Here is a 17392-nt window from a genome sequence, read left to right on the forward strand (position 1 = left end):
GTTGGCACTTTGTCCTTTCGCTCACACCATTGAAAGCAAAACAAAGCAAGAATTCTTGACGTGAAAAACTCACGGTTTTTAATTAAATATGTTTTCACGACCGCCATCAGTACGGCAGAGGTTATCGAAGCCACCGGATGGCGCTGAATTTCGAAGAGGATCTATTGAGGCTTCTTGGAGCCTCATCAGCAGGAATCTTTACCTTTGCCAGAGCTTCTTCGGTTTCTAGAGCAGAAAGAGATCGCTGCGAGGGGAAAGGACAAGATTTGACCTAAATCTATAAACTTGCATTCCTCTCTGCAATTGCAAGGCCAAAGCGGTCCTCAATGTTAGGGAAGCAATCTTTTCAGATGATAAAGGACCAAGAATTACCAGCGTCTGAATCCAAGGCCGAGAAAGAAATTTGCGACATTACTCTGGTCATACATGGTAGAGTCGTCGTACATGGATTGTTTTTGCGTCGGGGAATCCCGGCAGAGTCGTTTATATACCGCAACTTGCGACGAATGCCATTGGTTGTTGCTACGTCACAGGTAGCTAGCTCTGCTGGTTTTCTTAGGCATTACAGTTTTTAAAAGTGTTGTGTAAGCTGCATTAGTTCAGTATGTGCAGGCAAGTTATACGGCCAGGGTGACATGATTTGTGACTTCACTTTTTCTTTAGTGAAAATAAACAAATGATTCAATCAAAAACTTGCCGAGCGTCATCAAAAATCAGTCAGCTAAGAAAGACAGTGCGTGGGAAGAACCGTGAAGCGTCTTAAGTTACTGCTTGTGCAACAGAAGCAAGGCTGGCAGTGCAAAAGCACGCCCGCAGTTTTTGTTTCACTATCTGCATTCTCGCACTTCCAGCCTTGCTTGCATGTGTTGCCTCACCAAAATCCAATTCTATGTTAGTAACTTTTACATTTTTAAATCTTGTTAATGAAATGCATCCTGCCCATCCATCTAACATAATGAAATGTCTGGGAAACCTGGTACTACTAGGCGGCATTTTACAAGTTCTTTGTGTGGTTGTGAATGCATTGCCAACGTGGGACCACTAATGGTGACCTCCAAGTGCTGCTTCTTCACGCTTACAAAATGCATGGCAAGAATGCAGAAGTTTTGCTTTCAATGTAGCATTGAACTCTATGGTTCCATACACCAAGTGCCACTCAAACTAAATCATTAACAGCTTTGAGCCACAGCAATGCTGAACTGCTTGCTTTTTCTGCAATGCATACAATCTCAAGTCAACCGTAGCATACTTTAAACCTAGACATACTTTCTATTGCCTTGCTCATACTGCTTATTACCTACTTAGTAGCTTTTCTTGGAACGATCTCATCAAGTTATGTGAAAGAAATCTGATTGGACGTCTATCTGTATGTAAGTTGCTTCATTATGCCAGTTACTGGCATAATGAAGGGATTTCATAGCTTCTCTCATTTTGTTTAGTCATCGCATATTAGGTATTTACTTAAGTTAGTCATCAGCATTTCTTGTAATGACCTCATCAAGTTAGCAAATGAACTGTGCATGCATTTAGCCTCCAAGGACTTGTTTGCTTTGCGCCTTTCTGGTGTTTTCTCTTATCTACGAGGTTGTGAATGTGGTTGTGAATGCAAGTTTGACTGTCACAGTGTGTGTCATTTTCCAGGTTTTAGCAGTTGCTCATCTTTGAGTATCCTTTTTAATGGCTCACAGCATTGTTGGCAGTGGGCTCGAATTTTTTCTGGCTTTTCATCAGGACTGTCTTTTGTACAAAACTGTGCACATGAATCTTCTCCATCGTCATCAAAATAAATGAAAAAAATATATATATATTTTTTTTTCTCTTCCGAGCTTGTTTTATTATTCACATAGAAATCTGCATCACTGGAAGGCACTATTGTAGGGGGTAGGTTTGCCCCTGTTCTGCGAAACACTTTCAGCGGCCACACGACTCCAGTCAAAGCAACTGGAAAAAAATCATCTACATTGGATGAAGAATACCTGCTTCTGGTAGTGTAAATCATTTCTGCAGGCCATTCCAAGGCCTTTATTTTACCTTAAGAAAATATGTAGTATTTTCTGAGTGAGAGCCACTTTTAACCTCTTTGTCTAAACAATAAAATGCTGCTCCTACCCTCCACTAAAATGTTTATCAAAATACAGAACTTGAAATACAGAATGTTAAAAATACTCGACAGACTTTCTAGTCTACTAACTTTGGTGTGCATTCTTCTTCTGCATGGCGACACGAGGGACAATTGACGTCACATCATGTGGTCGCATCCTGCATGCTCGGCTGAAGCTAAGGGGCCATGTTCTTTATGCACCAGAGGCTAGACAGTCAATTGGGGCAACTTCCCTTCCACAGAGAACTTGGTTAATGGAGCCCTACGACAGGCTCTGGCGTGATGTCTGCTACCCTGAGGTATTGCCGAATCCGAAGCCAGTTGTCCAAGCCGATGCCATCCAGCTGCACCTGGCCATTGGGCTCACACACCACAGCATCCCTGACAACACCGACGACAGTCAAGAACTTGCGGTCGAGGTAGCGCTTGCTACTCCTCACCATCTCCTTAGCCTCTTCTTCTGGTTCGTTTGCAGACTCCTGAACAGTTTCTACCAGGGATGGCAGGTTGAAGACCTTCTCAAACGCGTCTGCATACCGTCTGCCATGGGACCCCATCACAAACTGCACTGCACAGCGCAGCATCGACAAGTTACGCTGGGTGGCTGTGCGTATCCGCAGCTGAACTGAGAGGTTGTCATAGAGGGGGTCCACATTAACCGTCACCTTGAGCAAGTTTAGGTTGCTCCATAAATGCTCCGCCAGCAAGAAGACTGCCATGCGTTCCTTGCAGTTCAGCAGTTGCAAACGCAGTTCGCTCAAATTCTTCTTAGTCCGTATGATGTCACAGAGCAATTGTAGATCACTTGATTCAACAGTCCAGTTGCGGATGAGCAACTTCGAGAGGCTCCGGTTCTGTAGGATTGCGTCCAAGAGGGCTTTGGTGGATTCTGCTGTTGTACGAAAGCTAAGATATGCTTTTTTTAGTGTTGTGGTCCATGACAAAAAGCGAGCTAGGTCATTAAAGCACTCACTTTCAATTGGTTTGTGGCACTCGGAAATGGTTAGCGACTTCAGTTGATGGCAGTCGATGAGCCCGCTGAAAGCATCACGAGGCAAGGGAAGGCTGTCAGGCTTAGGTTGGTATGCCAATTGCGTTAGCCTGGAGCACTTCTTTATGGTGCAGGTAAACTCCAGGGCATCTTCAAAGCCAACCGGAAACTTAACTCTGCCCTCAGTCCTCGTCTCCGAAACCAGTTGGCAGAGGTCTACCACAACATTTTTGAGGACGTTGTCCAAGACAAGCTTCTGAAGCGATTGGTTACATGAAAGAGCTGTCAGCAATTCTCTGTAGTTTTGCATCTCCATGTCATACAAGGTGAGCTGCAGCTTCTGCAGTTGGGTATTCTTACGAATGGCCCTAGAAAATGTGGCAACACACTTAGCTTCACAGCCACCAAATACAAGCTCACGAAGGCCAGTGTTGCGTGCCACCAACTCGGCAAGGCCATCGCCATCTACTTCTTCATCAAAACAGTCAATATCCAGGATCTTCAGGGTGCTAATGTGCACCACTGCTTCAACGAGCAAGTCCATTGCAGGCTTCTCCAGATTAAAGCTGCACAGATGCAGTTCTTCGAGGCTGCGATTGGAGGCTAGTCCCTTGAAAAACCTCTCGAGTCGCTTCATCTCGAAGTACATAGCTCCCGACAAACAGAGCTTCCTCAAAGCAGTGCTTCCTGCAACAAACTCTGCCAGGGCTGCACCTCCTCTAGGAAAAAGGAAGTAGTCCTTAATAGAAAGTTCTGCAAGGCTGGGGCAAGCTGACATGTCACTTAGCAGCAAGTTAGCATCACAAGCATCCATAGACATGCAAGACAAATCTATTGAAGCCAGTCCCAACACTCTCTGGAGGGCTGTTCCCAGTGAGTACAGTGCATACGCTGGAACCTTGTAGGCAAACACTTTTAGCCTTACGAGAGTTCTCGGCATAGTACCAACTTCAGACAACACAATTCCAAGTGCTTGCTCGTCTAGACTGTATCCCAACACCAATTCTTCCAGACCACAGCTGAGGTGCAGAGCATCACAAACAAGTTGCAGGTACTCAAGAGACGACTCGTAAATATTGAGGGTCTTTATGCAACAGTGGTGCTTGAGAAGCCAGTGCAGCAAGAAATAGGGCACCCTTTTCCCTTGGGTGTTTTTTTGCACAGGCGCATAATGTAGGCCAATTCTTCCTGGTTCCTCTTCCGAGAGCTCCATGTTGATCTCTCCCAAGAACAGATTCCAAAAGTCGAACCTGTCTACTAGATGACAGGGCTGCGTGCTTGTCTCCATGCAGACTGCAAAGAAGTCGTCCCTGAACGTGACGCTGATGACCTTGAGCTCCGAGTAAATCTCTTCTGCTCTTGGGATTCCTGGAAACAGATGATCGAGGTGGGTTGCATGCTCGAGAAGTCTTGCCCAGTTCTTGGCTGCCGTGTTAGCCGGGCTGAGAAGAGAGATACACGAGGAAATTAGTTTCAAAGCAGAGGAGGTAGCGGCGTTTTCAAAAGAAATATTTACAACAAATTTGCATGAAGACAACTGCATTACACTTATATTGCAGCGCTCATGCTAGAAAGATGCAGCTGGGCTTCGCTGTCAATGCAGCAGTCTCTTGCGACGGCAAAAACTTTTGAAGTGCGGGAGGGAGGAGGGGTATAATTTGTGTTTATAGGGAGAATTTTCTGTCCATCGTAGAACCATATAAGCTGATCAAAATTTGGGAGTTTCCTAGGTAATACGGGAAACTTGGCAGGTATGCAACAGGCACGAAAGGAATGCTTTGTGAGCTCAATAGAGTTATTGCGACGTGGCCTCGTAACTCGAAAAAATGTTCCTGCTGGCTCGTGCCACGCCCACGCAACTTGATACTGAAAAGCGTCCAAACTGGGATTGTACCTTTTCCAGTAAGCCTCTGTGCATGCGTACACACTCTCCACTAACCATTTCTTTCCCCTGTTGCCAGTTTTGGAGGGCATGGGCCCACACTAACAAAGTTGTCAGCACCTATCTTTGAGTGTATTTTGTCCTTTTCACGGTTCCTGCTTTACTATCGGTAGTATGAGGCATAAAAAGCAAGGAAAACTGATGCAAAAGCACTATACAAATGTGTTCCAACGGGCGGAGACATGTTCCAAGATTATTAGACCCAGCAATTGGTCAAGCTCCACGGAAAAGCAGCGTTCGGAAATTGTTCTTCTCTGTCGTCTGCAAGCGAGCAGGTGTAGCTGAATGTAAAGCCCCTCTATCCTGGGAAAAGTGGTGCCAGTCATTGTTGTGGAAATGCTAGAGACACAAAGCCGCACGCCACTTCTGGGGAGAGCATGGCATCTGAAATCTAGCTCAATGCCGCCATGACCTTCCCAAGGGCTGCACGTTGCACGTGCCTTGTGCATTGACGCACGTTGCGCTACTTTTGAAACATAAAGGGGCTTTAGCCGAATGCAGTTTCTAGCGCCACCAGTGGCAACGCCTTCCCGAGCGACAGAGAATGGTAGTTTGCGAACGACTCTTTTTTTGCAGACTTTCGCACAAACTTTAGATATGCCATAAAGACCACAATATAATCACATTCTGCCGCAGGCAATGTACATTCAACGTTCAACCAGTTCCACTGCTTCTGTCCATAGGGCGGGCTCATGGCGTAGTGAGCGCCACCAAGTGGACAGGCTATAAAGAAGTATCAGGGGCCCTAGGCAGCACATCCACTGACCTTGATTAAGTGATTGGCATGTTGGGCTGCCCTTCCACAACCAAACTGGATCTGTGTGCTTCTTTTTCTTACGGCTTGTTTTTGTCGCGGGAAAAAGAATGTGCATCATTCTACGTGGGGGCACTGCTACCCAAATTTCTCGCTGTTTCACACCGTTGCCCAACGGGCTCTGTTTCTGGTTCACTTGTGTGTCTTGAATTGCAAGTCGACATCGGGGAAGACACGTGTCGTGTCTTTCAACCAGCTGCCCAGCGATGAATTGCCAGGCCCTCCGTGGAAAAAGAGGATACCAAGGAAGAGCCTTGTTGCGAACAATAAATCCCCATCTACAGTTGTGTGCAGCAGGTACTTTAAACAGGAGGATTGTGTGCCTTGATATTGCATAAAAAAGCTGGTCGTGGAGCCATATGCACATGGTGTTCGACGGGTCTGTTCACAGAAAACAGTTTGTGTAAACATTCGTCAGACTAAATCTTTTTTTTGTGTGTTTACAGATTTTGGTTCTGGTTTGACTGTCAGCCTAGTTCTTCTAAGGTACCTTTGTAATCGAGATCTGCATTCTCTGTAGGTGCTGGTTAGCCTTTGAGGACATGAACCTTCAGTTTATGTCCCCGAAAGTTTGGCCTCATTGTGCCCTTTGGAAATTGCCCCTTAAGAGAAATTGCACCTCAGAGCCCCATAGAGAATACATGAGGTTTTTCACCAAATTAAAAAAATTCTCACATAATAACGGCTGCGCGGATCTTCTTGAAAATTTCGGCTTTAAAGACATTGAGTCATTATCGAGACACTAAGAGCAACAAATGTTTCATCATAAATTTAATTATATTCTTTAAAAAAAATCATGAAAATGGTCAAAATCGGCTAATTCGGCACTCTTGCGTTCGGAGCGAATTTACAAAATTATCTAAATTCAAACATAAGAAGTATTGCGCTTAATGTCTTCTAAATTTATTACGGAATCGAATAATATTCAAATTATTCATGCAAGTCGATTTGTTCCGTAACTACAGCAAATATAAAGAACCAAGGTGTCGGTGCTTGTTTTCGTCGTTTTTAAGGTACCTCTCTCTCCCGTGCGGTGGCGCTCGCTGTCCACGAAATGCGAAATCGCCCGTTCGGAGATCGGCCGGATCGGCACTGTGCGAGGTGTTCTTCCGCGGCCGTATTCCGCGCCCGTATCCTGTTTCATTCTGCACGCCGAGGCGTCAGTGTGCGTGTCTTGCTTTCCTGGTTCTCGCTGGGTAGGTCTCCGTGTTTTCGCAAGTGGCAAATTCACCTTGGAGCTATGGGTCGAAGACAACCGTCCTGTGGCAAGCGGACCGCGAGGTGTTCCACAACCTCGCGGTACGTCAACGCGTTGTGCTTGTTTCTACTTTTTTTCTTTCTTTTAAAAACGGGCTTTTTTTTTTTTTTTGACGCAAAGTTTTATTTTATTGTTATCCTTCACACAAACGTCCTTCGGACTTGGGGTCGTGGAAATCGGGGATGAAGCGTGCACAGAGTAGATCGTTGTTTGCCACCTTTTTATTTTTCACGGACGTCCTGTGACCTCCGTACAGTTCGTGGTCACCGCAATCTAACGCGGGGAAAAACGGGTCGCCTGCTCTGTAGTCAGGGTATTCCTAAGGGAGGGTGATAACTCGCTGTTCTTCTGGAAATTCACATATCACCCAAAAAGGTGACATGGGTAATGATTACAATATGTTTTTTCCGGTGTTTATTTTTGAGCGAAAATCGGTGCATGTTTTTCGGTGCTTATTTTTTAATCACCAGTGTATTATGGGTTGAACGTCTTGTGATGACGCTAAAAAGCGTTGATAACCAAAGAAAAATGCGATTGGACAAGAACATTTCAAATTTCCAATTCTATTCACATATCCATTACGCTCTTCTCGTGGGAGCATCTATCTTGACGAAAAATGCCTAAGTCATTGAGCTGTGAACGCATACTCAGTGTACAATCTTTCGGCCTAGAGAGGTATTGCGCACGCTCGAACGCGCTTCACAGCCCAGTAGACGAAGTTGGTGGCACCCAGAAGGCGAGTTTTTGAATGGTCTGTAGTAGGCAAAAGAAACAAAAAACAATCAACGCATATCAGCTCTTCAAGCGAAGAGGCGCGTTTCTAAGGTCAATGGTTCCGGACGGCACTAATGTTGTTGGCGTTGTCGTAAGATGACGTCAGTTCATACGAACTGACGTCATCTTACGTGATCACGTGACACAAACACGTCATCTTACATGATCTCGTTACACAAAATGACGTCATCTTACGTGATCACGCTGCACGAAATGACGCCATCTTACGTGACGACGTAACACGTCATCTTGTAAGTCAACCTCTCCCCACAGCAGTGCGCTCCCCACAGCAGCGCGCTTTCCGGGCCCGTGCAGTGCTGTAGTCGAAAGCAAGCTCCCTATGGCGAGCGAAAGCTTCTGAAGTCTCGCATTGAGAATACTCGCAAGCGACCGTCTGTGGAAGCTTCGCACGTTGAGGTTTTTGTTGAGATCGAGCCATCGTGTTCCATTAACTATAGTCGAAGTTATCGTTCAATAAAGCCCTAAAAAATATGAATGTAGTTGGTGTAGACATCAAGATCTAATCAAAAATGTGGTTTGACGTCGTTTAATTAACGTGTATATACAAGTGTAGAAAAAAATGAGTTATTTGTGCATAGATGTTTAAAAAAGTGTTTATTATTCGACATAGGACTTTGGGAGAAGGATGTGTTCAGATTTTTCTTCATGAGCGCAAATATACCTGACACAATAAATAGTGACGATTTCATCGTCCCAGTGGTGAGCAGGTGATTTCTTGCTCGAAACAATGATGCCATTTCATAAACCAAGTTCTGTGACATATGCTTTTCCAATGTCTGGTCACTATTTTGTAAACCTTTCAGTCCAAACGAGTATACTTCTGTTTGTTTTTGTTAGCTTAGGAGGGGGTCACAGAGCCTATCTTTTTGTCTTCCTCTAGGACAGACGTACAGAGTTATACCGCAACACGCATCTGTGGAGCACACAGAGCTATCGCTCTCCTGTTGGCGGTACAGTAGCAGACGACACAACGCAGCTCCGTAGTCTATCGAGGGCACGGCTAGCCGCGGCCCGTAGCGCGACCGTTCAGACTAGGGAAATGGTTTTGAAGAACCGAGAAATGGTATCTTGTATACAATAATCACATGTCGTTAGTATATTCTACTTGCTATGCCAAATAAATATTTGCAGCTTGTGAGAATATGTTTGCGTGACGATTTACCGTTCACACTCCTGACGGATGTTAGCGAATCCTTCATGTTCGTGGCTCGCAGTTATTGGTACCCCCTCGGAGTGACTTCACCATATATATTTTTTTCTTACTTGCAAGACATCATAAAAATCACAAACACGCGAGAAAAAAAAATTTTTATGAGTACGCGTGATTTTGAGCTTGGCAGCTCTGAAGATGCCCGGTAAATGTCGTCCAGCTTGGGAAGAAACTAATCCTTTTTGTTGGAAGTTTGACTAACGTGTACTGGCAGCTCGTTTCCGGTCTGTTTTGTCTATACTCCGTTTCACCGTAATCTGGCAACCCTCAGTCAGAGCTGCTGTGAGGGAATCACAGTCGCGGAGCAAAGCACGTGACAGCTACTTTTAGGAGCAGTACTATGGCGCCTGCAGCGCATCTCCGACTGGTGTGTTTAGCATCTTATGGGCCATACATCAAAAGTGGTCCCGAAGTGCAACAAATGACGTCACAGAAGACGGAGTGTCAAGCTGTTGCATCTCGCGATCCTGGCAATTCATCGTAGAAATGCTGGCGAAAACCACGAGGGAACACGAGTGTCGCTGTCGTCATGGCGTCCCAACGAAAAGCAATTATACAATTTCGACGCTTCTGTAATTCGGTAATTTAAATTACTATATACAATTTTTAAGAAAATAAAGACATCATAACCAAATAGGAACTTCCGTGCTAAAACATGCAGTGCGAAGTGAAGACAACTACTATCTTTTTTTTTTTGCTTGATGTCCACAAAAAAAGGCTATGCAGCATCGATCCTACCGTTTTGTTTTTTTTTCGCACATTATGTGATGTTCTCTAACACGAAAGTACCGACGTAAAAGAGCTGTAGAGACGATATAAAAACAAAAATTTAAGTGAATCGAGCTTTGTAGTGGAACGGAAAAAAATAAATAATTAACGACTTTTTACGGTAAACACTTCCTCTAAGTAGAACTTCAAAAAAGTGACGGTTACGCGCTTTCATGCCCATTTCAACAAAGTTGGGAGAACGATGTATTGCATCTTGTGAATAGACATGTGGAGCAGCATGTTTATGTTAGAGGCATTGTGTGTATTCGCTGCGCAGTACCTGCCAAAAGAAGATATTACTTGGGCACAGTCTCAACCGTTTCCGTCTGTGTGTGCTACGAATACAGCAACTCTTTTCGTAGAAGTGATGAGGAAATGGCGTGCCCTTGATGATACGATTGTGATTATGAAATAAAATTTTTAATCAGCCAATAATTGCGACGTGTCCGGTCGCCTGGAACCCCGACAACAACTATCGTTCTCTGGAAAGTTCATTCTAATATTTACACGTTTTGTGGAGTTCATCGAGCGAATAAGAATGTTCCAACAATGAGCTAAACCTACACGAGTTCCCGAATCCAACACGGCGCTTTTGAATTTTAGCGCCGTAGATAGTTCTGCGAACAGTGTATACTTCTCTGCAAATATTTGTCTAACAGTTTTGCAACGTTGGAAAGCATCGGAATGATTCAGAATCACTGCGGAGTTGATACTCTGGAAGATAAGACGGGCACTTGGGAGAAACGGACCGTGGCATTTGAGACAGGGGCACAACCGGGGGACAAACGTGCTACAATCGCATACCCTTCCAAGGTCATCGCTTGGGCGACCGCGCGCGCGCCCAAGAAACCTTTCTTTTCTTCTTTTTAGGGGTGGTGGTGGTGGGGGGGGGGGGGGAGGGGAGGGGAGGGGAGTGGTGTAGGCGCTGATTGTCTTCCTCCTTTGTGGCTTTTGACAGACGCACAACGAGACTGGCAGAACAAGCGCATGATTCATTTCTTTCGATGGAGGCGTTCTGTCTGTGTATGCGAACATGATTTTTTTCCCCTTTTAGTAGTTAGTTGTTCTTGCCTTGACTCGGGTCCCAGTGGGTGCGTTGTCGTTGTATGCCCACTATCTTTTTTTTTTTTTTTTTTAGTTTATGGTAGTTTTTGCACTGATGGGGTATCAAGGTAGACAAAAATAAAAAAAATAAAATAGCGCCTCGACAAAAAAAAAAAAGTTGTTGCGATCAGGAACGTTTTCAAAGCGATTTTAGGAGCCTGCAGTGTTACCACAGGTGCAGGATTGAGAGCGTAACCCACGCACTTGAAGAGAAGGGGAAGCTCTCGTCTTATTGGAACTCTCTTTTATGGGTTTCCACGTCGCGATTGGCCTTCAAAATGAACTGTCATTTATTTCTCGCTCGTGGCTTCCAAGTACTGGAAGCCAAGACTCGAGCCACAATAGTTTTGCGAAATCAAGGTTTCGCTGAAATGGATAACTCTCACGTACAGTTCGACGCGCAATACCTTTGCCGTATTGACTCGCGAGAGATGCCCCCAACACGGCTGAGTATGGCGGTGCTCCAGACCTAACATCTAAATTTTGTTGCCTTACCTGTTACTATTTCGCGCTCATTTTGAGCCATATCAAAATGAAAGCGCATGATGAAATAAAAATGACACTCGTTTTCCGCTTGATGGAAATTTCACGCCAGCTCGCTGTCTCTGCTGGTACCTTGAGCGTTTCCCAGCGATGCGGAGAGTTAAAAAAAAGCAAAAACAAAAACAAAAACAGAAAAAAAAAAAAAAACACGTACCATGGCATCCTTTGCACACTCATTACTTCTATAACACTGAGCCACCTCGTATCCTTTTGTTTTTCTTTCATGGTACTAATTTCTTTCTGCGCATTACGGCTGTTACGACGCTAAGTCTGTCTGCCCTTCGAATTTGAACTTAGGCTCAGATCAGGGACGAAGCAGTTTAAATCAGGAAATATAATTAACACTGTAGCAAAGTAAATCTATCATATCGATCGGAAATACGATTTGGCACATTCCATCTGAACACATATTGTGCACAGCGAATGCAATAGCGAGTCAGCGTGCAAAACGCCGCCACACTGAGCTACCATAACATCTCAGCAATTTTTGCATAGCACCAAGCACGGAAAAGAGAAAACAGTTATTCATTCACATAAACGAAGCAAATTTATTTAAAGCCCGGACACTCCGTACGTCCAATCTAGCTAAGATTATCAATAGACTCGACCATGTCATTTGTCGAAACAGATAAAAGGCGTTGGCAAAAATGATTAGACTGAATAAGTGAATCTAACGCACATACTTTACCAACCGACGGTCGCGCGCCTTCAATAACCTTTCCAATTGTCATTGCGCACCTTGGACACACTTTGGGGAGCAATGCATATTTACATCGCCGCCCGAGGTCTCCATTGAACGTGTAGTGCTGACCCAAATAAAATGCTAACCTGACTCTCAATCGCTCACTGCAAAGGACGATTTCGAACAGGCGGTACTGTAAATCACTTGAGATAAAAAAAAAAAAGCTATAGAAACGAGCGTCGTAAAAAAGGGGACCGGCATTTTTATTCCTACCTCCGAACAGAAACGAGCGCCACCCACTGCATCACACAGCGCAGAGGCCGGACTCGGCCACCGCGCGTACATACCAAGCACGCGCGAGGGAGGGAGAAACTTCCTCCGCCGGGAGAACACGGCACATTTCGGGATCTATTTCACGCAGCGGATAACGCGGGCCTTTTCACACCTCGATACTGGCGCCATCTAGAAGTTGCGCGTTCAACCACGTTTCGAGCCGCGCGCCATCTGGTGGCTAAAACGGACGAATAAAGAGAGGTACCGCGCCCTCATAAGCACTGGGCAGGGCTCCAGAAAGCGCCACCGTCGGTTGATCATCAGCGCCACCGTGGCCAAATGACGCAACACTGGGACGGCTAAAATCGGCAGCACAGCCGGCGTACCCTCGCGAGATTATGTTATTACCAACTCCGAGCGTTGGGTTGTCGCACGCTATACTACCGACTGTTTTAAAAATGTATCAAACATTGACTGTTTTAAAAAGGTATCAAACATTAAATATAGTAATGAGCATGCGTATTCGGTTGTGTTGTTCTAGCATTAGGGAGGTTTAGGAGGTGCCTTCCTCGATAAATAGACAGAGCCGTATATACATAGAATTTGGCCATTCATTGGGGAGTATATACAGTCAAACCTCGATGTAACAAACTTCTATGTAGCGAAACCCTCGATGTAATGAAGTACATAACTTTTTCTAACCGCAAGCGTATAAATGCCATATATTTTTTTATCTCTATGTAACGAAGTTCCGTTTGTCAAAATTTCTATGTAACGAAGTTTCAATGTAACAAAGTAAATTCCGAATTTTACCAACTTGATTACATCGAGGTTTGACTGTAAAAGACAAACGAAGAGGCGCCATTGGCCGAAAGCGTACGGGGCGTGTTTCAGGGCGTCTTCACAAATTCGAATGTGGCGAACAAGAAGCCGGAAATTATACTCTGGCGGTGGTCACGAGAAACGAAATTAATAAGTGCGTCGGAGTAACTCTCGGTGACTGAAAATATGGTGCACATGATGTTTCAATCACGGTCATCTAAAATCATGTTGGAAGAGTGTGACTAGCGGAACAATCTACATAATCCGTATGCCAGGCGCCGAGGGCCCGGAATCAGTCGTTCGAGCGGTCACACTCTGTCCAAGCAAAACAGAGTTCGAGCAGCACATTCGTTTTTTACATCTTTCTGCATGATCATAATCGAAACGTCACATGCACCATTTTTCAACCAAGAAGGGTTACTACATTTAACTCTTACGCGGTTATTAAAACCATATACCTATGATTAAAACTGTTTCTCGCTACCACCGCTAGGGGATTCTTTTCGACTTCTGGTTGGAAAAGAGAGCATGTCAAGCCCCCTTTCTGCGTCTGGTGGACGACCTGGCTCTGCCCACGCCTCCCATTGACCAAACTCACTCTATACACGGCTCTGGGTAGAGACAACCCAAAATGTGAACTAGCAGAACAAAATTGAATGTCCTGACATTACAGCCAAATATAAGTGAAAGCAAATAAACAAGGGAAGTTTCCCTTTTATTTTTTTCTACATTGCTTGTGAGCGCCTTAAAATTACAAAAGTGAAGACTTCCCGAGCTTCTCTCCTCTACAAAAGTGGGTCTAAAAAGGTAAAAACAGTGCAAAAAGACACAGACAGGGAAGATGTACACAGACAGAGCACTGACTTTCAACTGCTTAATTTAAACAGTTAAATTAAACAGTTGAAAGTCAGCGCTCCGTGTGCGTACATCTCCCCTGTCCGTGCCTTTTTGTGCTGTTTTTACCCTTTTAATATGCAACACCAATTAGCCCAACTCACCACTCTGTGGATCTAAAAACGCCCCACCCACCCCCCTTCCTCTCAACCTCACCCACCCCTTTTTCCAAGTGAACTCTTCCCGCATGAACAGCTGACCTCATTTTGATGATCAGCTTGTTTCCAGTCCCCTTGAGGTCATGTTGAAGACGATTATGGTGTCCGAGGAATGTGTTTTTCGTGCAAGCTGTCTGTAGTTTGGACGGTGTCGCAGTTGCTTGTCGCAAGCTCATGCTCGATCTCGTCGATAAAATATGCTGTTCACTTTTACATAGAATGCAAATAAATGCCGCATGGATAACCTTTTCTCGAGTCGTGGGGTAAGTAAATTTTTTTATTGCTTGAGTAGACTATTTTTTGCAGCGAGGACGAAGTTAGAGCCGCATAGACATGGGTCGAAATAGAGCAACCATCTTGGACAGCCACGCGATCACGCTAAAGGCGCAAACGACAGTCTGCTCTGCAACCGGCGAATCTAAAAAAATTCTCACAGCAGTTTTCGATAACTACAATCAAATTTCCATAAAACGTCGTTCAATCAAGATGTGTCCGCGGTGCAGGGAGCAGTGACAGTGTCAAAGGACTGATCCATCTCAAGTTAGCCAAAATGAACGGAATGCTGATTTTACATGTTTTACGGCATTTTTTTATCTCCGATGGCGTTGTATTTTCCACGGCCTCGACAGGCACCTGCGGAGCTTCACGCCTTCTAAGCTGTTGGGGTTGCGACAGTCCGGTAGGCAACAGAGCTTTGATGTTTGGTCTCCTGCGACATGCGAGAGCAATGTTAAGAATAAAAGACCAAAAACGCACGAATCAACATTTTCAAATTGATGCGTGAACAGCCCCACGAGCAAGCAGGCTGGCAAAAGGGCCTTCCCAGTGTTGCAAATATTTTGGGCTAGATGGTGCGACGTGTCACACTAAACTTGATATCAAGAAGCCTCGACATAAAGCGCCATTCACACATATGCAACCGAGTAAGACCGAGAGAGACCAGGCGGGTTTTTAGAGCGATGCTATATGCACTACGTAGTGCACTTTGGACGGAAATTGCTATATGCACTACGCTGAGAGCTCATGCCGCTCGGGCCACCCTTTTTCGAACTGCGCGTGTATCACTGGGGAGCTCGTTAACCCAGCCCCCCGCCTGCGTTCACGCCGCTTCGCGGCGACAGTATGCGGCTGCTAATTAGAAAAGTTAACCAGTACACGCCGCTTTGCGGCGTCCAGCCGGCAACCCAAGCCCCGCTGTCCCCGATCTGCGAAGTTTTGTCAACAACATTTGGTGTTTTTTTTAGTGTTCATCGCAAAAAAGAAATATAAATATCGCCAAATACCTCGTCAAAACAACGTTCAAGAAAAAAGAAAAGGAAAAAAAAAAAAAAAAAAAAGGTAGGATCACCGCGATTCGAAGCTGCGTCCACTAGCGTACGAAGCGGGCACGCTGACCCCTACGCTATGCCACCGGTTGAAAAATTCGTTGTGATCATTCTTTTTATACGAGACAAACGTAGTGCATATAGCAATTTCCGGCCGAGCTGCACTCCGTAGTGCATATAGCATTACTCGGGTTTTTAAGCCTCTTGCGACGTCTTAGGACCAGCTCCGCTGCAGCGCTTCCGGTCCTAAGACGTCGTAAGAGGCGTAAAAACCGGTCTGGTCTCTCTCGATCTTACTCAGTTGCATATGTGTGAACGGCGCTTCACTCTTTTATCAATAAAAAATGTTTAACCACCACCATTGCCCTGAGGGTATTGAAGGTTGTTTTCTTTCTTTGTGGACTCTAGTTGGGTGAAGTTAAACGAAGTACAGGGTGTCCCCGCCAAAAAAGTTTTTACAAGTTTTACAAGCGCAAAAATAAACTATGCATCGCCGAATGCTCATTCTACAACAAAGGTAGCACTAGAGGTCAGAACCATATGCCAAAGTTGCAGGCCAAACCGATATCTTATTCAAAAGTTATAAGTGATTTTGTGAAAACTGGAATGGGAAAATGCGGCCCATTTTTGCCCGTTTTTGGTTTCTGGCGCCATGGCCACCATTTTCCCCATGGAGCCGCTCGCTACCGCCAGTTGGGATGTTTCACAAAATATCTATACTCGGCGGTGGACGTGCATGTTTGCACAAAGGTTGAACACGACGTCGGAATGCATGAATTGAGAGTCAGAAAAGATGAAATTCTGGACAAAGCAAAACTCACGAGCAGCGGGCATGCTCCTCGGGAAGTGGCGGGAGACGATTCCTACGCCGCGTTGACATTACGGAAGAACCGGGACTCCTGGGACCGTGATGATTCCGCTTGAACCAACTTGATAATCCGTATGTAAACTATTCGAAGAAACAAGCGAATGTGACAACCAGCGCACGCCACCGATTTTACAGTGCGCGCTATCGCGCTCGCGGGTTGAATGGACAAATGGATGGTAGTGACCACTGTGGTAGTGACAGGAGTGACAGCATCCTGGCTTTGTAACACACTGTAACTTGCGCCACCTATGTTCTATGTCGCGCATGCTACGAACCTACCCATGGCCTCCGAGATCCCGAAGCGCGTGCGCGAACTCGTACTTAGGGGTATCGCGAACCGGCCGAGGTTCGAGTTCGACCAGGTTCGACTTTTTCGAACTTTTAGTGGAAAGTTCGTCGAACCTTGTATTGAGGTTCGACTCGTGTGCGCATGCGCGGCAGCCTGGCCAGTTGGCTTCGGATTGGATGGTGATGGCTAAGGAATGAATTAAGGGCAACACTGATTGGTTATTTCAGTTAATACAGTACAAACAATTAAGTTATCAGCTTATTCAGTGATTAGAATGACTTGCTTTTAATTGCAACTGCTCATAAAATTAAAATAACCTTTTGCATAAAAAAAAATTCTCCAAACCTAGGCATGCTTGCATCGTGGTCTGGCCACACTGTCCACAAAGTCGAACCGGTCGAATTTGGCTAAAAGTTCGAAAGTTCGTCGAACCGGTTCGACCCAGTCGAACCACGAAAGTTCGACCTAAAAATCCGGTTCGACAAAAGTTCGCGACACCCCTACTCGTACTCCCTAGCAGTACGAGTGTGATTGCGCTAACTCCGTCGCCCGCCG

At 45.3% G+C, this 17392-nt stretch overlaps 1 protein-coding gene across 3 annotated transcripts; it reads right to left on the reverse strand.

The window, feature by feature from the left end:
- Positions 1-1803: 1803 nt before the first annotated feature.
- Positions 1804-16851, reverse strand: LOC8029218. Of its 3 annotated transcripts, none has more exons than XM_040211542.2 (2): positions 16502-16851; positions 1804-4534 (listed from the first exon to the last, which is right to left on the reverse strand). In XM_040211542.2, the coding sequence occupies exons 1-2, from the start codon at positions 16558-16560 to the stop codon at positions 2353-2355; spliced, it is 2241 nt and encodes a 746-aa protein (XP_040067476.1). In that variant the 5' UTR covers positions 16561-16851; the 3' UTR covers positions 1804-2352. The 3 variants fall into 3 exon arrangements, with proteins under 3 accessions (XP_040067476.1, XP_040357279.1, XP_040067475.1); XM_040501345.1 differs by lacking the exon at positions 16502-16851 and adding an exon at positions 5801-5864 and having other exon boundaries at positions 1814-4534; XM_040211541.2 differs by lacking the exon at positions 16502-16851 and adding an exon at positions 4987-5325 and having other exon boundaries at positions 1814-4534.
- Positions 16852-17392: the final 541 nt, after the last annotated feature.

This window comes from Ixodes scapularis, unplaced genomic scaffold (assembly GCF_016920785.2).
Source record: "Ixodes scapularis isolate PalLabHiFi unplaced genomic scaffold, ASM1692078v2 PGA_scaffold6__148_contigs__length_123643588, whole genome shotgun sequence".
Lineage (NCBI taxonomy): Eukaryota > Metazoa > Arthropoda > Arachnida > Ixodida > Ixodidae > Ixodes > Ixodes scapularis.